General features: G+C 50.5%; 2 protein-coding genes across 2 annotated transcripts; both read left to right on the top strand.

The window, feature by feature from the left end:
- The first annotated feature begins 69 nt into the window (after window positions 1-69).
- Window positions 70-7507, top strand: LOC129128478 (glutathione S-transferase theta-1-like). The gene is made up of 5 exons (XM_054645806.2): window positions 70-520; window positions 4045-4132; window positions 4745-4895; window positions 5890-6066; window positions 7267-7507. The coding sequence occupies exons 1-5, from the start codon at window positions 409-411 to the stop codon at window positions 7462-7464; spliced, it is 726 nt and encodes a 241-aa protein (XP_054501781.1). The 5' UTR covers window positions 70-408; the 3' UTR covers window positions 7465-7507.
- A 4729-nt stretch (window positions 7508-12236) lies between these two features.
- On the top strand, window positions 12237-21188 carry LOC129128549 (glutathione S-transferase theta-1). Its single transcript, XM_054645928.2, has 6 exons — window positions 12237-12368; window positions 12457-12513; window positions 15569-15656; window positions 16760-16910; window positions 19831-20007; window positions 20988-21188. Exons 1-6 carry the CDS (start codon window positions 12257-12259, stop codon window positions 21186-21188), a joined length of 786 nt encoding a protein of 261 aa, XP_054501903.1. The 5' UTR covers window positions 12237-12256.
- The last annotated feature ends 639 nt before the right edge of the window (window positions 21189-21827 follow it).

Raw genomic sequence — 21827 nt, 5'->3', positions numbered from 1 at the left:
GTTGTTTTATAGCAGTGAAGCAGTGTGTGTTCTGCCGTGCCTGCTTGCTCTCCAGCTGTTTTTCCATAGCACGGGTGTCTGGGCAGCTGCTGGAGTCACAGGACTGGGAAATCCTCTTGTGCAAGAGCTGTGAGCTCCCAGGGGCAGAACCAGGATGCGCCTCTCACACCCCCTCAGCCGGGCTGCGCTTTCTGTCTCGCTAAGGGCACTCATCGGGACAAGCCACGGGCTGCAAGGTGCGGAGCCCGGCTGAGCTCCGGGCCCTGTCCCGTGGGTCCGGCCCCGCCCCGCTGGGAGCGCCGGGCGCTGCTGCCCCGCCCTGCCTGGGGCGGGCCCGGTGCGGCGGGACCGGGCGGGCCGCGTTTAACAGGACCGGCCGTGGGCGGCAGCGACAGCGACAGCGACACGATGGGGCTGGAGCTGTACCTGGACCTGCTCTCGCAGCCCTGCCGGGCGCTCTACATCTTCGCCCGGAGCAACAACATCCCCTTCGAGTTCAAGCGGGTGCAGCTGGCCAAGGGTGAGCGGGGCGGGGGCACCGCTGTGTCCCGGGCTGTCCCAGCCCCGGCTTTGCGGCTGTCCCAGCCTGTCCCAGCCCCGGCTTTGCGCTGTCCCAGCCTGTCCCAGCCCCGGCTTTGCGCTGTCCCAGCTCTGGGCTTTGGGGCTGTCCCAGCCTGTCCCAGCCCCGGCTTTGCGCTGTCCCAGCCTGTCCCAGCCCCGGCTTTGCGCTGTCCCAGCCCTGGGCTTTGGGGCTGTCCCAGCCCCGGCTTTGCGCTGTCCCAGCTCTGGGCTTTGGGGCTGTCCCAGCTCTGGGCTTTGGGGCTGTCCCAGCCTGTCCCAGCCCCGGCTTTGCGCTGTCCCAGCCTGTCCCAGCCCCGGCTTTGCGCTGTCCCAGCTCTGGGCTTTGGCGCTGTCCCAGCCTGTCCCAGCCCCGGCTTTGCGCTGTCCCAGCCTGTCCCAGCCCCGGCTTTGCGGGTGTCCCTCTGCTCAGTCCCAGCCCCAGGTTTGCCGTGTCCCAGCCTGTCCCAGCTCTGGGTTTTGGGGGTGTCCCAGCCCTGGCTTTGCAGTGTCCCAGCCCCGGCTGTGCAGATGTCCCAGGCAGTCCCAGCTCTGGGCTTTGGGGGTGTCCCTCTGCTCAGTCCCAGCCCCAGGTTTGCCGTGTCCCAGCCTGTCCCAGCCCCGGCTGTGCGGATGTCCCAGGCAGTCCCAGCCCCGGCTTTGGGGCTGTCCCAGCCTGTCCCAGCTCTGGGTTTTGGGGCTGTCCCAGCCCCGGCTTTGCGCTGTCCCAGCCTGTCCCAGCTCTGGGTTTTGGGGCTGTCCCAGCCTGTCCCAGCCCCGGCTTTGCAGTGTCCCAGCCTGTCCCAGCCCCGGCTTTGCAGTGTCCCAGCCTGTCCCAGCCTGTCCCAGCTCTGGGTTTTGGGGCTGTCCCAGCCTGTCCCAGCCCCGGCTGTGCGGGGTCCCGCTGCTCCCTTGGCCACTCCCGGGGGTTTGCCCGCTGGATCCCAGCCCGCGGGTGGAAGCAGGAGGGTACTCACCGTCCCCACGTGTGAGACGCTGAGGGAGGATGGGGTGGCTCTCCTGCTGCAGGGGGTTCCTGGTGCCTACACAAAAACCATACCAAATTCTGCAATCGTGTCGTTTAAGTGCTGATTTCAGTGCCTGTGCTCCTCTGCAGCAAACAGGACTCTGCCAAGGCATGTGATATCTTTGAAATCGACCCCACCCAGCACAAAATGGGCCTCTGAAAAACAGAGACGCTTTTCTGAGAAACGCTCAGGATGTGCCAGGTCTGGGGCATTCCCCATTCATATGGGAAACAAAAAGCTGCAGAGATGGGACATTGGTGTATGGGTGAGGACCGCCGAGGTGTGTGGCTCTTGCTCAGGAATTCAGCTTAGAAAAACGTGTGCTCTGGTGAGCAGGAGCAGCTGCTGAGAGCAGCCCTTCCCCTGTGGCAGGGGTTCCCCCCTCGGGGGCTGTCATGCACCAGCTTCAGCTGTCCCCACGGGCAGGTGGGGCAGGACAGGGCAGGGGTAGGGCTGCCCCTCGGGGGGCTCCACTGGCTCCTGTGGTTTGTGGTCTGGTTATTTTGGGAGGGTTGAGGACCAGCTTGAGAAGGCTGTGGAGCGAGACAGTGCAGCTGGCAGTAGTGTGAACACTGAGAAGTGAAGGGAGGTGGTTTGGTTGGGTTCAAACCAACTGATAACTGGTAGGAGCCTGTCCAAAGGTGTCTTTTCACCAAAGGAGATCCAAAGATCTGTATCTTCTTTCTTTGTAATTGAAGCTGGTAAACCCTATCCTTCAACCTCCCCAGATATCTGATGGATTTGAAATCAAGGTCTTTTTATGCATTACTCAGTAAGTAATGCTTAAAAACAATGAAAGATGAGAAGACTCCTGGAGCTGAAATTGGGGAAGGAACAAAAGAGACTCCAACCTGAGAGAAACCCCAGACATGTTGTGGTTGAGTCTTTGGGTGTTCCCCTGTACCTGAGCTGTGTGTTGGTTGTACCTTTACTGTGGCTTTCCTCCCACTTGTCTCATAGCAAAAGCTTTTGCAATTCTTTGTAGCTGGGGGCTGGCTCATCTTGTGTCCTTCCCCTTCTTTCCCAATAAATTAATTGTTGTGGTGAGACACTGGAGCAAAGGAGAGGAAACAAAGGCAAGGAATGAGAGCACCAAAGAAAAAGGAACAACTGAAACTCAAAGATAGGGGAAGTGAAGGAAAGGGAATTAAATCACAGATTCCCAATGCTCTGTGCCCTTTGGGAATCTGCTTTTGGATTTGAGATGGGTGATTTGGGTGCATCTCATCCCATTCCTGCAGAGTGCACCTCCCATGCCCTGGGGAAGCTCTCCAGGTACCTGCACTGGGTGCCACAGTGGGGGAGGATCACTGCACAGTTTGTAAGGACAAGGTGAGGGAGCTGAGACTCAGAACTGAGCTGGTGCCTTAAATGGGATGCCCCAGAAAAGCTCTCAGCCCCCAGCAGGGCAGGTGTCAATGAAGGGGGTAGAAGGAGTGAGAATGGGTAGGGATCACCTGGCATTCAAAGGACACCTGAAGACCTGGAATCTGCACACTTCATCTTTCTGAGAGGGGTAGGGAAAGTGGGCTGTGAGCCAAGTGACAGGGGAATAGTCACAAATCAGGTTTGCCAAGGAGAGAAAAGCTAAATTTGCTTCCAGAGCATCTCCTCTGGCACACAGATTCTCAGGTGGCTCACACAGCAGGATGGGGCACAAGGTTGGTTACACATTAGAGAGGCTTGAACACCCAGGCAGCCGTGAGTGGGTGGAAAAGGCTGTCACAAACAAGTCACATAGAACAAGGCTTCTGGGACTGGTTTCTGACAGAATGGAGTACACTGAGACCTCAGATGAGCAAAGCACCTTCTCCTGTCAGGTTCACTCTGCCTACCTTTTGGGGAGGTCCTACAAGATACCTTAAAAGGAGCCTCAAATCCATATTTGCTCTTACAGAAGATTGCAAGATGCACAGGAGCTAATTGAAACTTCATCTGTAATGAAGTACTTACATGGAATCACAGGAATTTATTTTCATCTGTGGACTTTAGAAAGTATAGTTGAATATAAATTACATTATCTTCCAGAAAAAGGTATCTATCTGCTTTCTCACTGTCCTCCCTTCCTTGGGGGAAAGGGTTAGTGAGATCCCTTTCCTCCAAGGTGCTTGGGGCTCCCTGGCTTTGTACAGGACAGGTACTTCCAGGCACAAGCTTGTAGTGGATAGAGCCCCAGGCTGTCAAGTGCTGATGGTATGAAAGGACTCCTAACCATGCTGCCCTTGGGCCATAGGTGGGTCTGGCATGCAGGCAATGATCAGCAGGAAAGCTGATAGCACAGGGCTAGCCCCCTACTCACCCTGCAGCACTCACTCATTGCTTACAAACTTGATACAAGACTCAATTTGTACAATCAGAAACAGGAACTTGAAGCTGGACAGTCCCCACAAACTCCTCAGGTGTTTACAACAGGTCCTGAGTATCCCTGCCAAGCAAAACTTCTCCTTTCCCTGCTCAGGGCAGCACAAGACAGAGGAGTTCCGGAAGGTGAACGTCCTGATGAAGGTGCCTGCACTCAGGGATGGCTCTTTCACCTTAGCAGAGAGGTGAGGCTCCAATAAGCTCAATCCCTGCTGCAGTGTTGTTTATCCAGTGCTTGGGTTCTGCCAGGGTTCTGCTGGCACTCCAGTCCAGACTGGTTTTTGTCTCCCTCCTCTCCTTTGTTCCACTTGTACCTAACAAATCTGTGTTTCAAGAGAAGCTATCTTATGTAAGCATAAGTTGCTTATGAAGCAACTTGAGCAGCAGTAACAGTAGAAAAAGCTGCTGCTTGGAGCTACTTTGCTGCTTTGTAGGCATTGTTTCTGAGCTTAAATACCTGTCCAGGTGTCCTGCTCTCTGCCTGCAGCTGGAGACTGTAGGCCAGTGCAGGAAATCTGGCATAAAGCTGGATGGCCAGGCAATGTGAAGCTCAGATTTGGTATAAACTCATTCTGCAGCTTCTATTTGCTCAAAACTGGGCAATTACTTGTATTAGATTGTGGTCCACAGGCAGCAGCACAAACTCTCTCCTGTGCTGTGCCCTGCTGCACTTCTGCCTGGCTCCCATCAGGTTTGTGTGGCTGCTTGTCCAGCAGTGCAAAATCTGGGGGAAAAGAAAGGATGAGGTGCTTTAATCTCAGATGAACAGCTCACTGTCTGTCTTGCTCTCTGGGCAGCATTGCAATCCTCCTGTACCTGGTTGGGAAATTCAAGACTCCTGATCACTGGTACCCAGCTGACCTGCAGAAAAGGGCCAGGGTTGATGAGTACCTGGCCTGGCAGCACGTCAACATCCGTGCCAAGGGGAGCAAGCTGTTCTTAAGCAAGGTAAAACCATTGTACATCAAAAATGAGGTGCTAAGGGCTGTGAGGGAAATGGCCTGCCTGTCTGCAGGGCCTTTCTCAGCAAATGTACAAACCAAGTGAGAGATAGGAACAAAAGTGACTTGGCTGCTGAAATGAGCCTAAGTGAAGTAGGCTGGATCCTTCCTGCTGCAGGCAAAGGTAAATCCAGGGTAAATGCAGTGGGTGAGAGCTCCCCCAGACAGCTCAGTGCTGGCTGCCCAGCTTCATGGAAAGAGACAATCTCCCTCTGCAGAACAAAATGCAGGTGCTGGCAGATGATACAGTCTTCTCTTTGATGCCTCAGGTTTAGCTTTTATATTTTCCAGATTCTGTTCTGCTTTAGTGTGTGGGTCTGGGTTTCATGTTAGGGGATGGTGAGCTCTCTGCACAGAGCAGGGAGACAAAACAATTCCTTCTCTTGATGGGGACCAAAGACAAATGATCCAAATCTCAGGCCCAAGAGCACAAACAACATGGGCTGAAGAGAGAAAAACACAAAGGATGGGACTGCATGGGCTGGAGCTGTAATTGGACAGTGAACTCCAATATGCAAATGGAGCAGAACTTATAAAAGTGAGAGACACTGTGACCAGCTGTCCATTTTGTGACCATTTTGGTTCATCTTGGGTGCAGCCCTGGCTGGGCTCTTGTGCTGCCCAAGGTTGATCCATTGAGGCCTTTTAACAAATCCCTACTTTATTCTTCAGCTCTGTCTGGTCTCTGTTCTAGGCCAGCCTTCTCAAGGCATCACTTTGAGAGGAGACTCTTGTGGCTGAATTTTCAGATTTCCAGGCAGCAGACAAGGAGAGGCAGGAAGTAAGGACTGACATTAATGTAAACCTGGCAAGGCTGATGAGCAGCTCTGGTTATTCCCATGCATGGCTGGTGAGGGATCCTCAGAAGGTGGCAGTGAGAGTGTGATGAGTACATTTGGAAGGAAACACATAAAAAGCCAGTTGTTTCTTCTCCCTGCCAGGTGCTGCTGCCTCTCATCACAGGCCAGCCGCTTCCTCCAGAGAAACTGGAATTTGCCACTGAGGAGCTGAACGTTGCCCTGAAGCAGTTTGAGGAGAAGTTCTTGCAGGACAAGCCCTTCATTGCAGGCAGTGAGGTCTCCCTGGCAGACCTGGTAGCACTGGTGGAGCTCATGCAGGTGAGCAGCAACCCCAGCACTGCTGGATGGGAGCTGGGCTGTGGCCAGGCCAGGCCAGGGGGGCTGCTGCACCCCCAGCTCTGTACTGGCAGATCTTCCCTGGCGTTAAATCTTGCTCCTTTTTGACTTTGATCACAATTAAGTTTACTGGGGAAAACCTACTTTGATGAAACAGCTCTTTCTATAGAAATATGGACAGCATTCGTCAGGAAAGAAAGATACATTACAAACTAGACAGGAAAGTACAGATATTTGGAAGAGCTGTGCTGGTGTGCATGGACTTCCATGTTCTGTGTTGGACCATTCTGGGGTCAGCCATGGCAGAGCTCTTGGCTGCATGTCCCAAGGCACAGCAGCTGCTGAGGTGTCACCACTTGCCTCCTATGACCCAAGAGCCAGAGGTGAGCTCCACCTGATGCCATGAGTGTCTGCTGCCTTGAGCCAGAAGCACATCCATTTCCACGGGGTCCATCCCTGGCAGATGCCCTGTGTGCCTCACTCTGGGGTCTGTCTGTGTCTCTGCAGCCCCAGTGTGTGTTGGCTATGCCCTGTGTGCCTCACTCTGGGGTCTGTCTGTGTCTCTGCAGCCCCTGTGTGCTGGCTGTGCCCTGTGAGCCTCACTCTGTCTGTGTGTGCTGGCTGTGCCCTGTGTGCCTCACTGGGGTCTGTCTGTGTCTCTGCAGCCCCTGTGTGCTGGCTGTGCCCTGTGTGCCTCACTGGGGTCTGTCTGTGTCTCTGCAGCCCCTGTGTGCTGGCTGTGCCCTGTTTGCCTCATTTGGGTGCTCTGTGTGTCTCTGCAGCCCGTGTGTGTGCTGGCTGTGCCCTGTTTGCCTCACTGGGGTCTGTGTGTGCTGGCTGTGCCCTGTGTGTGCTGGCTATGCCCTGTGTGCCTCACTGGGGTCTGTGTGTGCTGGCTATGCCCTGTGTGCCTCACTCTGTGTCTGTCTGTGTCTCTGCAGCCCCTGTGTGTGCTGGCTGTGCCCTGTGTGCCTCACTCTGTGTCTGTCTGTGTCTCTGCAGCCCGTGTGTGCTGGCTGTGCCCTGTGTGCCTCACTCTGTGTCTGTCTGTGTCTCTGCAGCCCCTGTGTGTGCTGGCTGTGCCCTGTGTGCCTCACTGGAGTCTGTCTGTGTCTCTGCAGCCCCTGTGTGTGCTGGCTGTGCCCTGTGTGCCTCACTCTGTGTCTGTCTGTGTCTCTGCAGCCCGTGTGTGCTGGCTATGCCCTGTTTGAGGAGAGGCCGGCGTTAGCGGCGTGGCGCGGGCGGGTGGAAGAGGCTGTGGGGAAGGAGCTCTTCCTGGAAGCCCACCAGGAGATTATGAACGTTAAGAACTTGACCGCTGACCAGTTTGCACCTGAGTTGCTGGAGAATTTCAAGCAGCAGCTCCTAAAGCAGAATTAGAAGGTTGTGCTCTAATAAAATGGATTATTCTTCTAAAGGCTTATTGTAGTCTTTCAGCATTTCTTCTAAAAATCATAAACACCATTCCACAAAATGCACTTCCCTTCATTCACAGCCTTTCTGCAACTTAGAAGGGAAGAAAAATCCATCTTAGACTGCCATGAGCAGCTTTTCCCTCTTGTCCACTGCAGCAGGGGAACTGTAGCGCTGCAGGCTTTTCTTTCATGCTCCAGCACCACTGGATGTGTTTCAGAGCTGAGGTGGTTCAGTCTGTTTGGGAACAGGGGCACCAGAGCTGCCCTCCCACCTCTGCTCTGAGCTTTCCAGGCCAAAGCAAAGGTTTCCTGAGGGTATGGCAGAACGGGTGTGTCCGAAGCAAGGAAAAAACACTGTAGCAGATGGTTTTCACTTTGCCAAGTGGAAACAGTGCTGGAAGATTTTTGCTCTTTAGGAAAGAGACGGGTCAGGACCCAACCCCTGGTGGGAGCCCTGCCAGGGCCCTTGGAGCAGCTGGCCACTAGATGCTGCTGCATCCCCTGTGAGAGCAAAGGGCCACAGTGCCCAGGGCAGGGAGCTGTGCTGGCACCAAGGGCTGCCTCCAGCTTCGGCAAGGACAGAGTCAATAAAGCTCCTCGCCCAGAGACTCATGCTGCACTCGACAAAGAACAACCTGCACAGTGGAAAAAGCTGCTTTTCTTGGTCAAGCTGCTGCAAACCACACGGTTCTCTCTGCAAACCACATCAGGCCCCGTCCCTCTCCCAGAGTGGTTTGTCAGCACAGCAGAAACCATTCTGGCCAGGCTGCTGGCACAGAGTGCTGCTGTGGCTGGGCTAGCCCTGTGTGAGCAGAGAGCTCAGTACATGAGCTGGGGAATGTCCCATACACAGTTAATGCTCCACTGCTCTTCAGTCTCCTCAGATCCTCCATAAAGCCAAGGCCTGCATTTGCCAGGGGTTGTAGCTCTGTTTGGGTTTGTAATCAGGATTTGGGAGGAAGTGGACATCACGTCATCACCACACCTGTGCAGCACCCTCCGTAGCCACAGCCTGTGTCCCTTTGTGCCATTCCTGCTTTCCGGTTCTCCTGTCCCTGTGAGCTCCCATTTCCAGGTGCAGGCCTCCATGAGGAGGGTTCCAGTTTGCAGAATTGTTTTTCTGCCCTCCTTGTTAAGCTGTGTTTGTACCTGGAGGTCTGTTTGTCTCTGCTGCTGGTTACACCATCCATGGGGAAGGCTGCACACTAAGCTGGGTGTGAGATGTCTGAATGCAAGTCAAGTTATTGCAGTGCCCAGAAGTGGTGCATGTAGCTGCTCAAAGTCTCACACATCTTTTCAGTTGGATCTGCTGTTTTTGGGGAATCAGCCAGCTGGCTTTTCTGTTTGTTTTCTGAGCAAACCTGCCCTTAGTTCAAAGGGCCACACGAACCACAGTCAGCATTGCACATGCCTGCAGGCTGAGCTATAGGAGCAGGCTGGTGCCTTTCCTTTCCATCCTTCCAACCTGCAGGAAATCCTCAATATCAGTGATGAAAAGGCACATTTGCCCTCAAACTCTGTCCCTTTCCGTGCTGACGCATGCAGGGCTATTTGAATTCTTCCTACCTGATGTTTTGTTGGTCCATTTGTTGAGAAGGGCCTGTTGCATGCCAGTGAGCAAAGGCAATGACAGCAGCTCTGTGCTGGCCCTAGGAGTGCCTGGTGCCTGAGCAGCAGTGCCTGCCAGCCTGCCCTGCTGCAGCTGCCAGAGTGCTGAGCCCAGGAGGTGTTTACGTTGTACCACTTCCTTCCTTCCCCACACTGCAGTTTCACCACGCTCCCAGCTGGGCTGCTCTGCACCCCTGAAATCAAAGAGGTGCCTTTGCTGCCTTGCCAAGGCTGCCCAGCCTCACTGCACTCTGCTCCTGGCACCTGTGTAGCTCTGCTGACTTTCAGCTTTTCCCTTTCTTGCAAAGAGCAAACTTCTTCCAGCATCATAAATATTTCTCACACTTTCTGTTCAAGTATAGGCAGAGCAGAGAAACAATCAAAATCAAGAGTCTATTTTGTGGGGTGCTAATCTTGACAGATCTCAAAATGGACTTAAGGGCAGAGCCTTTTGTGCCACACATGTCCCTGCAGAATCTCCAGACAGGGCTACTCTGCATGCAAACCATTGCACAAGCCAAGGCAAATAAAGTGTCTTTTTTAAACTTTTTTATTTACTATACTTGTAGCACAAAAACTCCACGTAAGAGTCTTGAGCCAATTTTCTGCTTGTTGGAATGAGGCACAAGTTCCTTAAATTGTGCACTCCTGCAAGGAAGGCTGCTTCAAAACCAAGCTGGAGCTATGTTCAGAGCTGGCTCTCTGGTGCTCCTGCACTGCTGTTTCACAAAGGATAAATGCACTTGCCTCACTCCAGCCTGGTCATGATGACAGGAGAGGATTTTAAATTGTTTTTCCCATAGTTTCTGCATGGCATGTATGCAGTGACCAGTGGCATTTTGCCCACAGGACAAAGCACCTGCCTAGGGTAACTCCTTGGATGGCCACAGAGTTATAAAACAGATAAATCTGCCTTGTTCTTTGCTCTAAATCATGGAGATAAGGCTGCTCATCCTTGTACTTTGCCTTCTGCTACCCCTCTACCTCTGTATTTTGTTGCTTTGTGTCATTGGATCTTGTAATTGGTTCCAGTTCCTAGATGGAAAGCCCTGGGAGCTGCCTCCAAAAATCCAAAAGGTTGTGCAAGAGTTTTGCTTGCTTTGGTACAAGGTCTGTTGAGTGAATACTCCCCTTTCACCCTGAAAAGGGAGAGGGATTACATCTCCTCTGTCAGCTTAATTGAACGTGTTTTATTCAACTTCCCCAACTCTTGCCAGGGCTATTTGGAAATAAGTGAGAACCTGTGATTTCTGGAATAAAATGAAGCTGTAACACACAAAATAGAAGGAATATTGAAAAAAACAGAAAGACATCCTGAGACTTCTTCTAAATGATTAAGAAATAAACTGCAAAACTTTAAGCATTTTTTTTCTGTCTTATTCCTGTTTCCAAAATGTTGACAGAGAAGATAAGGGCAGGAAAAATGGTCTTTGAGGTGATGGAGTCAAATGAAAATACAGTGCTAGAAGAACTAGCCTGGAGCCAGGAATAATCAATCAAATGCCCTATAACACAGGCAGATAAAAATACCTCTTTGGTTATGTGGGCTGTGCAGTGCAGTCAGCAAACTGGAGAAAAACTTAAGGAAGGAACATTTCCAGGAGGCACATGAAAAGATCTTTGAAGTTCAGATAGGACTAATGGATCAAGTGAACCATGAATAAAGGAGCAAAGTGAACCCATGCTGCTAATGGTGCTGCACACTGCTGAGATCAACACTCTTCTCAATGATCTCTCAGAGTGTGGGCATGGGAGCACTTTGAAGCTCAAAGACTTCTCTGACTATTTACCTGTGCAGAGCCACTTTCATGCTCCTTTTCCCCACTCCCTTAACATTTCAGATTCCTTTGCACTGAAGGAGTTTGAACTCAAGACTCCATGAGCTGTATCTGCAGCATATCAGTGCTGGGTGCAGGTGCTCAAGAGCCTGAGCGGTGCTGCAGGGGAAGGGAAGGGGGTGCACAGCACCTCTCCCTGCTCTGGCTGAGAAACTGAAAAATTCTTACAGTGCTCTTCTAAATCTGAAAGTTCTAAACCCCTGGAAAGGTTCCAGTTTGTAATTTGTCTAGTTCACAAGCTCCCAGCTCAAGTACCCAAGCCTTTTCACAAGAAAAAGAGCAACAGATCCTCCAGTTCCCTCTCCCTGAGATTCCCATGGCTCTTCCCAAAGATCTGTGTGTGCCATGCAAGCTCTCTGGCACAACACTGATAGCAAGGTGTCAGCACAGCTGAGGTGGGTTTGATTGGGGGTGACTTTGCCCTGAGTGGTTCAGCTGCTCTATCTCACAGCTCCCAGAGTCCCTGCACTCAGCCAGCTCGTCACCTTCCCGAATCTCACAGCTGGGAAACGCTATGGGCTCAGTGCAAGTGACAAATACCAGGGAGGGGAAAGTCACTTTGAGCGAGTATGCAGATGTAATGTCCACAGAGGAGTCCTCCATGCTTCACTGCCGTTCAGATGTCACCTTGCAGCAGACACTATGTGACCAAAGAATTATGTTCTGAACAGAAAGCCCTACTGAGATCTGGCAGTGTGTGATTAACACTGCCTTAGAGGACACTGTGAAAAGGCCTTGTCTGCAGCGTGGCACAACCCTGCAGAAGTGTGTTACAAAACTCAGCATTTACCTTGTGAAAGTCGTAGTGGGATGCTGTGGGTGAGTAACTCCAGAGACCCTGCGGTGCCAGCCAGAGCTGTGGAGGGGAGTGACAGCCCCCTCCTCTCTCTTGCTGCTTAGTACCAACCTTTGAGGCTGGTGACTGACCGCTACTCGTGTCACTACTCCCGTTACCTTCCCGAAGGAACATGAATGAATACGCTGCCAGGTCCGCCTGACGCTGTGGGAAGGGGAGCTCTGTAACCCCTGTCCCAGCTCCGGCCGTGCTCCCTGGGCTGGGTGGGCTCTCCCGGGCTCCTCCGGCACTCTCCAGCGCTCGTCCCGCGGTTCCCCGCGGTTCCCCCCGGCCCAGACCCCGCTCCCTGTGCCCCCGCCCGGCACGGACCGGGGGAGGAAGGAGGGAGGGAAGGGGGGAGGGCCGGAGGGCACCTCCCGCCCGGCGCGGCTCGGCCCCCGCCGGCCCATGTGGGGCGGCTCCGGGCGCTCGGCGGCAGAGCCGCGGCAGCTCCCCGCAGGGCGGGCCGGGTCGGGATGGGGCTGGAGCTGTACCTGGACCTGCTCTCACAGCCCTGCCGCTCCATCTACATCTTCGCCCGGAGCAACAACATCCCCTTCGAGTTCAAGCACGTGGAGCTGTTCAAAGGTGGGACGGGCGCTGCCCGAGGCGGCGGGCCCGGGGCGGGCGCGGCCCGGCGGGGCGCGGGCTCAGCCGCTCTCTTGGCTCTTGGCAGACTCGGTGCTGGGGAAGAAGCCGGCGGCGGGGAGCGGCGCGGAGCAGCCCCGCGCAGGTGAGGCCGGGGCAGGGACGGGAGGGTCCCCACAGGCCGGGAGGGTCCCCACAGACCGAGCGGGCGGGGAGGGGGCGGCCGGGCCCGCAAGCGGCCGGCGCTGTAACGCGATCCCGGCGGGGGCCGCGCTGAGCCCGCCGCCTCTGCGGGGCTTTGCCCTCACGGGGCTTTGCCCTCACGGACCCCCGGGAACCGCTGCGGCCCCGGGCCTTGGGGGTTTGCCGGGGCTTTGCCCTCACGGACCCCGGGGAAGCCCTTGGCCTGCCGGCACAGGAGCTGCGCTCGTCCCTCAGCCCGCTCGAGGGAAGGAGGAGCTCCCCGGGGCACCCGGGGGATGCTGAACCCCGGCGCTGCCCAGGGGCGTTGGACGCCGTGGTTTGACCGTGCGGCTCCAGTTCCCAGAGCAGTCTCGTAGCTCTGCTGCATCTATTTTTGTGGCTCTCCAAGGAATGTTCCTCTAGCCATTTCTAGCAAATTACTCACACTGACAGCCGAGGAGTGCTCTTGGAGTGCTGAAGTTTGCGGCAACTCTGTTCAGGCTCCTCCAACTGATGACTGTTGCCCAGTTAAATGTTGAGTTTTCCTGTAAATTGTTACTTTTGTGCCTAAGGCAAAGCACGTTACTTCAAAACCCTTGGTTGAGGATTAGATGATTAGGCATCTATTAGGCTATCTATTAGGCAGGTATGTGATTGGCAAATAGAGTGGGATTTCCCCCCCTTCTATTTCCATAAAATCTTTTCCACTGCTCTTTTCACCCACCAATAAACCTCCTTCTCTGCACTATGTCTTAGGCTTAAGGTTTCCTCATGTGGGCAGCCTGCCCTGCTTTTTGATTGTGGATACTCTGCTTGTTAAAGTTACACCTCAAAGCCCAACAATACACACTCTGTGTGTATCTATATCTATATATCTACCTCCATCCATCCTTGGGAGTCATCAAGAACTCATTACCCCAGATATAACTGATGTTAAACAGAACTGTAAGTCAAGCCAACATCACAGGAATGATAAAGATGCACCTCCCAACATCACTGAACAAAAAGGCTGGCTCTGCTGGCTGGAAGAGAGGCACAAGCTTAAGTTCTGCTAAACTGCAAATACAAATATTGGTCTCTATTTTCATACAATAAGCAGTGGGTCCCAATGAAGCAGCCTGGAGTTGCTGTTCACACCAATGCATTTACCAGGTCACAGCTCAGTCAGAGTCTCAGCACAGGTCTGTTATGTCTATCTGCAAACCAAAGTAGCTGATTCCATCCCCAGGCTGTGGTGCAGGCTGAGTCACAGACACTGAGCTACTGTCCAACCTGCTGTAATGGCATGGTACTTGGTTTGTCAGGGAACAAATATGCTCAGTATTCCTGCTAGAATTGCTGTATGATGAAAGCTCTCTGAAATCTGATTCAGGCTGCCCTCACCCACTGCTTACTTCTCATGTCCTTGTTTCTTAGTTCCCTGCTGCCCTGGATAATAAACACAGACAGCAGGACAGCCAAACAGCTGGGTCTGACGAGGAACTGCTCGTTAGCTGGAAGCATTACTGACTGCAACTTTCTACTGCACTTTTCCAAAGACCAGGTGAACACTAGAGACCTCACCAAAGCTGGGTGTGTGGTGAGCACTGGCCTTTGGGGCCATTCTAAAAGCACAAAACAAAGCACCCTACCTGAGCAATCCTTGCATGACAGTAGATTTACAAACATTTGCCTCGCTGTTTCTGTGATACAAATCATGGGGGTGAGACATCCTGTACATTGCACATTTTTTATTTTTATACTCAATTTTCTCAGTTATTAGGCTTAACCTGAGGTTTCTGTCAGGCTATTATTTTTAAGAAGCCCTATCTAGGATTTTCTACCTCTCTTGACAGTGTTGCCTGTCTCTGCTGTGCAGATGGAACCTCTTACCCCAGCTAAGCTGGGAGCCATATTCACAGCAGGCAGCCAGAGACTTTTCCTAATGAAAGGGAAAATGTGGGTTTGAATCTCTTCAAATAGCAGAAGAGTGTAAACCTTAATCTCTGATGAAGCTACTTACACTGGAATTTTAAAAAAAAACCCACTTCTCAAAGAAACAAGGTAGAGGCAAGTCAGCTGGGAAGGAGAACAAGTGGTAATGTATGCTCTGCTGGATTTAACTCATTATGAGAAATCAATATAAGGGAAAGCAGTAATGCAGCAACCTGCCTTCTCCCAGCCCTTCCCAAACCAGCTGCAAATAAACTTGTTTGTCCAGAGGCTGGTTTTATTTCCTACTGCACATTTGTCCAGTAATGTAGACACTGCCACTGCTTCCTCAATGGGTACAAATAGTTCTTAGAGCTGGAGGTCACTATAAGTTAATGATCCTTTTTCTTGTCTTTTTTTGAACAAAGGGAGTTTTGTACAAGACCTCCTGCTGGTCATGCTGATTTGATCAGGATTTGCACTTTAATTGTCATGTCTTGTCAGGAGAACTTCAAACAAGCAAACAAATTCCTCCCAGCTTTTCTTACTCAGGTGTTCCTGGGCTGTTGTGCAATTCCCTGGCATTCAACTGCAGACTGGCAAGTCTGGTGCCAGCAGTGGGAAACTGAAAGCCTGATTAGATAGTCAGCTGTTAATTCCTCCAAGGGTCTGTGGAGTTTAAACTCTTATGGAATGGTGTCTTCCTCCTGTGTTTTCCTGTTAGAAGTAGGTTAATGTGCAGAGCCAGGAGTAACACAGAGTCAGGAGTAGTGCAGGGCTGAGTGTTTGAACTTCCCTGCCCCAGCCAATGTCCACCATGTCAGTAAGTTCTGCAAATATCCTGGTACCTGGGTCAAGCAGGAGAACTGCTGTTAGAAATATAAAAATATCAACTGCTCCATGCCACGTGGCCAGCCTGAGCCTGCTGCCTCTGCAGGCAGCTCTTACACTGACTCTGCCATTTCATTACCTTTCACTTGTGAGCTATGACCCTATTGGGAAAACCTCACACAGTTCACTGATCATCCAGCTGGCTGCAGGTATTTCATTGATCATGCACTGGCAGATACACTTCTAACCTCAGGTTTGTCTGTTCATGTTCTTAGGGCCATCAAACAGTGAAGGTGCAGGCAAAGTCAGCCTCCTGAAGAAAGTACCAGCACTGAAGGACGGAGACTTCACCCTTGCAGAATGGTAAGAATTCAGTCCTTAGACTTCCTTGGGTACCACAGTCTGTGCTGCATTCAGAAGATGTCATTCCCATGGAATAATTAAGGATCACAGAATATATTAACATGCTGGTTATTTTTAATAGTATAACCTCATTTGATCTCTTTCCATTTTCCGTTTGAATTATCTTTCAGAATGTAAACAACTCATCTGACTTAGCTTCCTCATCTCACCCTGAATGCACTTACATCAAAATGGGATTATAAACATTTCTGGGAGATGTTTAAAGCTTATAAAAATCCCTTTCACCCTGGGAAAAGAAATACCTTTTACTCTAGGAAAGAATTCTGTTTATCTGAATTAGTCATAAAGGCTGAGAGAACATCTACACAGATAAAATTTAGGCTTTACATTAAAAGATTAATATGGAGACTGGTTAATGATGTCATGATACTGAAACAATTGAACTATAGCAGTATCAGTATGGCAGGGATGTCTTGCATTTTCTTCCATTTTGTCAGCACATTTTCTGTGGCTTTTTTTTGGTAGCAATAGCCTAAGTATTGTTGCAGATGACTAAGATATTTTTCCATCTGACTTCTGCCAGTTAGTGAAAGTATAAACATCTGGACAAACACAAAAAAAGATTCTGTAGGGTTTCCTTGCTGAGACTTCCACTGACTTCAGTGGAAGCTGCATGCTGGAGGCAGACCTGATGAAAAGGCAGCAGTAACCCATCAGAGAGTTTCCTTAAGTGCACAGGCACAGAAACAGCGCAGGTCTCAGAGAGCTGGGTCAGAACAGGCAAGGAGCAAGTGGAGGCACTATCACTGATAGAGGACCATGGAGGTTTATTGTTTGTTTACCCCCAGCAGTGTCCAGCAGCACTGTAAAACAGTGCTGTGATTTTCCAGCAGGTTAAAGTGTTCATGGAAGCTGAGGTGATTAAGGACCACTGATGTCAACATGAATTAGCTGCCTTTCTATGGTCCCTAGACTGGAAATCCTGATCTGAATGTTTTTTAGTGGAAGCAGCAAGCTGAGAAGGAGCAGGAGAGGGAGCTTAGGCAAGAGCATTGTGCCCTGTAAGTGCCTGACCCTTTCTTGTCTCCTGCTGGCGTGAGCAGCACTGCCATCCTGCTGTACCTGAGCCGCAAGTACAACACTCCTGACCACTGGTACCCCTCAGACATCCAGCAGAGGGCCCGTGTGGATGAGTACCTGTCCTGGCACCACGCCAACATCAGGGCCAACGCTCCTAAAACCATGTGGATCAAGGTGAGGAGACTGAATGTAAAAATGTGAGTGAAGTGGTGTTGGTTTGTGGGAGCACTGAGCATCTTAACAGCCCCAATTCAGAGACTGTTGTGATGAAACAACAAACCTGGGCCATTCTAGCTGGAAGGTGTAAGAATCTGTGTCTGGGCTGTTCAGGTCCAATCCAGCCAGCTGTGGACCCCAGCCCACACAATCTTACATGGACAAAGGCAAAAGATAGGAAGTGCTCTTCTCCATGTGGGGAACACAAGCCCTATGAGGAATGTTTGAAGGAGCTGGGGCTGGAGAAGAGGAGGCTTAGAGGTGACCCTATTGCTCTCTTCAGCTCCCTGAAGAAAGGCTGTAGACAGGTGGGGTTGGTCTCTTCCACCAGGCAGCACTGACAGAACCAGAGGACACAATCTCCAGCTACGTCAGGGAAGGGATAGGTTGGATATTAGGAAGAAATTTTTCACCAAAAGAATAATAAAGTACTGGAATGCTCTTGCCAGGGAGGTGGTAGAATCACCATCTCTGGATGTGTTTAAAAAAAGACTGGACATGGCACTTGGTCTAGTTGAGGTGTTAGGGCATAGGCTGGACTCGATGATCTTAGAGGTCTCTTCCAACCTCATTATTCTGTGATTCTGTAAATCTATTTCCTTGATAGGAGACACCAGATCATCCAGGTGACCCCCCAGATGCAAAAGAGGGCATTGCCTTCCCCCAGGGGGAATTTGAGCAGAGGGGAAGGGGGCAGAGGAAGGCAGCAAGAGCCAGTGGGATACAAGTGAGGAGGGGCAAGGGGAGGGGTGCACCAGGGGGAGAGCACCAGCACTGACAGGGGGAAAAACACCATGTGGTGATAGGATACAAATCATGTGAACAGTGCAAATTACCAAACACCCAGGGCAAATAACTAAATAACTAAATAACTATTTAGTGCAATACAACAGAAAGGAGCAGGATCTGGCAAAAGCAGATTTGGCCATTTTGGTTTTTCCCTTAAAGAAGGGCTGGTACAGAAGGTCTCAAGCCCAGCAGACTTTCATTGCCTGGATTTGTGAGTGAATATGTAACAGAGTTAGTGTTGCTTCCAAAGGCCTCCCCTCCCTGCACAGCTGTGCAGAGTGTGCACCCAGGCAGAGTTTGGCTTTGGTGAACATTTGTTTTGTTGCTGGAAGCAGAAAGACTTGCATTCTTCATACAAGTTACTGCAGCCTCTGAGGGTGGAAATCCAGAAGGAGTCTTCTGCTTCCAGCACACTTATGTGCTTCTCTGAGATAGGCTCAGGGACAGAGAGCAGAGACACACTGAGAGGCAGATTTTCTCTACTCAGTGTAGTCAGGCCATTTACATTTAGGCAAAATTACCTGATTCAGCCTGAGTCAGAAAATCATTTAGTATCAGATGATTTTATTGGACACCTATTTCCAGCCAAGTCACCAGACAGTTAAAGCAGCTGTCTCTAGAGAGACCTAGGTGCAAGTATAATTCTGCAAGGACAGCTGGCATGGAATTTCAGATGAAATCAGGATTGCTAGTAAATAGGTAACTTCACTGCTCCCTTGTAAATTTGCCCTTGTTTGTGCCTAGCAAAGCATATCAGGACTCATTTATCTTCTTGAATTTATTGGTATTTGATTTTTTGGCTATAGAGTACAGTGAAGCAATTCAAATATGAGGCAGATTCATACAAGAAGCAGTTTCTTCCAGCCTCTGCAGCTATCACTGCAGTGCTCCAGGGGAAAGAAATCCAAGTAATTGCTGCTGATGGTGATTAGATAGCTCAGATGCAGAAAAGGTCCTCAGAATAACTGTAAATATGGAAACATCTAAAGCCACCTTGTAAGAGAAGCATATTAGCTAGAAATGGGAGAAGATAGACAGCCCTGAGATAAGGAAAAGGAAGAAGGGCTGTTTCAAGGAATTTTACCCAAAGATCCCAACATGCATTATTGGAATCACTTAGGAAGAAAACTGGCCATGAATTTTCTGATGAAATTGATTCCACATGTATTTGGCCAAAATCCTGGCTTGGATTAAGCAATCCCAACTTGAATTGTTGAATATACTAGCAGTAAGTAGAAATTCAGTTCACTTGCACTGATTGAAATTTGTGTTTATAATTTTGATTCTCTAAACAAACTGTACTTCTGTAGCTGTGGAAGGTGAAGGCAGCACAGCTGTGAAACACTGGTGGCTCCAGTGGTGCTTACACCTCTGTGACTGGTGAAAAATATTGTGGAAAGGCAACTACCCCCTGTGCCAGCAAACTGTGCAGACACAAGGACTGCACTTCTGTGGTTGCTCCACCAAAATTTCTAGTGGTTTAAAGAGTGATGCTTTAAGCCACTGAAAGGTTTGTGTAAAAATGGTGTTGACCACTTCCAACCTTGGTGTCACACAGAGGAAGCCATTTCTGTCTCTCCAGCCAGTGTTGATGAATTTTTGTCCTTCCAATGCTCCTGCCACAGGCACCACCATTCCCTCCTCTCCATCACCCTGCAGGACAGGCAGTGCCTGCAGCACCCAGTTCCACAGCAGGGTGTGTGGCTGCTGGGCAGCTGCTGCTGACACAGAGCATGTAGCAGAGGTGACTGTGGAAGGGATTTGTCTTCCCTGGAGCTGTTGCCCATTTTTTTTTTTGTAGCCCAGCAGGGGTTGGAGGGCACAGCTGCCAGGCACAGAATGAGGTGAGGATTCCTTGATTTTGTTCCTCACATTGCTGCTGAGTAGCTGAGGTCACTGCCATGGCAGGTCACACTTAGGACAGCTGCTGTGCTCTCTGTCCAGGAGCTCTGTGGAGCTGCCACAGCCCATGCAGCTCTGCCATCCCCTTCTGTGGCTTTATTGCAGGCACTGCTGATCATGGGGTGTAACCTCAATTACTACTACCAGAGAAGATGTCATGTGTGTGCTATGTCCCTTCTCTCCTCAGGTGTTGATTCCCCTCTTCACAGGGCAGCCCCTGCCCTCGGAGAAGCTCCAGGAGGTTATGGAGGGGCTCTCCACTTCCCTGAAGCAGTTTGAGGAGAGGTTTCTGCAGGACAAGGCTTTTATCATTGGGAGTGAGATCTCCCTGGCAGATCTTGTGGCCATTGTGGAACTGATGCAAGTGAGTGCCTGGAGCATGGTGAGGAAGCTCAGCACAAGGAAAGCAGATGCTGCTGAGCAGGGAAGGGGCAGCATGTGGGAACTCTTCACTAGCAGGAGAAGTGAGGGCATATTTTGGCAGAACTGGCCTAAGACAATGGGGAGAATGTGGGAGTGGGTTCAGAACAGCAATGAAAATCAGAAAAAAAGCTGGCTGCAACAGATCTCTTTTGTTTCTCATCTGTAGCAATAACCTTTTCTTCATTTTTTATCATGACTTTCTTTTTAACCTCCAGAGAAGGAGGTAATATATATAAATGAGAAGCAATAGCAGACAGGTCTGATGAAATGAGAGAACCACACAGGAATATTTCTACCATTCAAGAATATAATACTTGCCCATGCCATGTCGGGAAAATGAAATAATTAATCTCAGAGGCAATCAAATTAAGTTTGTTACAAACTGATTTTTCCTGCCAGGCCACCAGGGCCTGGATCCTGCAGCCCAGCAGTGATTTCTTTCTCCAAGGGACTGAAAACCAGCAGTTCTGCTTCTCTACACTGTGTTCCAGAGAGTGGCACAGGCAGAAAGCAGAGGGGAGTTAGATTATGTTAGTTAGGACACTGGTTTAGTTAAACACATGTTGTGCTGGGGGTTGCTGTATAATCCAGCATTCTCTACTGCAAACTGGGCAGTGATCCCTGGAACTGCCAGCCAGCATCTTCAGTGTCATGGCTGAAAATCACTCACAGAATGTGCTCATCCATGCTGTCCTAAGCAGCTATTCCAGCACCCAGGAGCTGAGTTGTAAATGCCCTTTAAAATCCTGCTTAGCTTTTGTGTCCCCCAGACAGGTACCAGCGATTTCCCTCCTTCCTACTGCTCCTCCATGAGCTCTGCCTTTTTTTCCCCTTTACCTGCAAGTATCCTTTTAGTGCCTGCTGTCTCAGCCCAGAAGTGACTGCCCCAGGCCTCACTGTTGCTCTCTCCCCTTTCTGCAGCCTGTTGGAGTTGGCTGTGACATCTTTGAAGACAGACCCAGGCTGAGGGAGTGGCGCAGGCGGGTGGAGGATGCTGTGGGGAAGGAGCTTTTTTTCCAAGCCCATGAGATGATCCTCAATATCAAAGAACTGAGCAATATTCAAATTGATCCACAGCTGAAAGAGCAACTGGCACCTGTGTTGATGAAGATGTTGAAATGAATTAACCTATCTTAGCATTCTTCCTGCCTTTTTTTTTTTTCTTTTTTAACTTCTTCTCTGACATCCAGTTCTCCATGTAACTGGAAAGAGCACTGTAATTCTAACACAGAAATTGCAGAGTGGGCCAGGTCTTTCTTGTATTTGTGGGGGTGGAAGCTGGGGAATGTTTAAGACCTAAAACATTAAATTTGTACAGAAGGCTGAGGCCCTACAGGTCACTTAATGTGCCTCTGGATTTTATTTCAGTGTCAGTCTTCTCAGAGATGGTAGAGACAAGGATGGTATTTCCTGACAGAATTCAAGCCAGCCTACAAACTGGGAACATGAAAGAACTGAATAGGATGAGGATCATTGTTTCCAATTTTAACATTTGTACTGCAAAGTGTGCCTGATCCTCATCTTCCCAGCATGTCTGTACAGACAAGTAGAGCACAAAGCTACTTCACAAACTGAAAAAAAATAAAATTTAAAGATTTCTTATTGTTGAGGCATCTTGCTTGGCTGTCCATGTACATTCCACACTTCTTTTTCCCTTGACATTCCTTTGAGAAATTTCTTGTATTTCTACAATGGTGAATCTTTATAATTCTTCAGTTCAGCTGCTGCTTTGGATTTCTGAAAGCCTGGCTTCTGTTGGTG

Source organism: Agelaius phoeniceus, chromosome 18 (assembly GCF_051311805.1).
Source record: "Agelaius phoeniceus isolate bAgePho1 chromosome 18, bAgePho1.hap1, whole genome shotgun sequence".
NCBI classification, from domain to species: Eukaryota; Metazoa; Chordata; class Aves; order Passeriformes; family Icteridae; genus Agelaius; species Agelaius phoeniceus.
The sequence above is the reverse complement of the archived record's forward strand: the minus strand, read 5'-3'. Positions and strand labels throughout refer to the sequence as shown.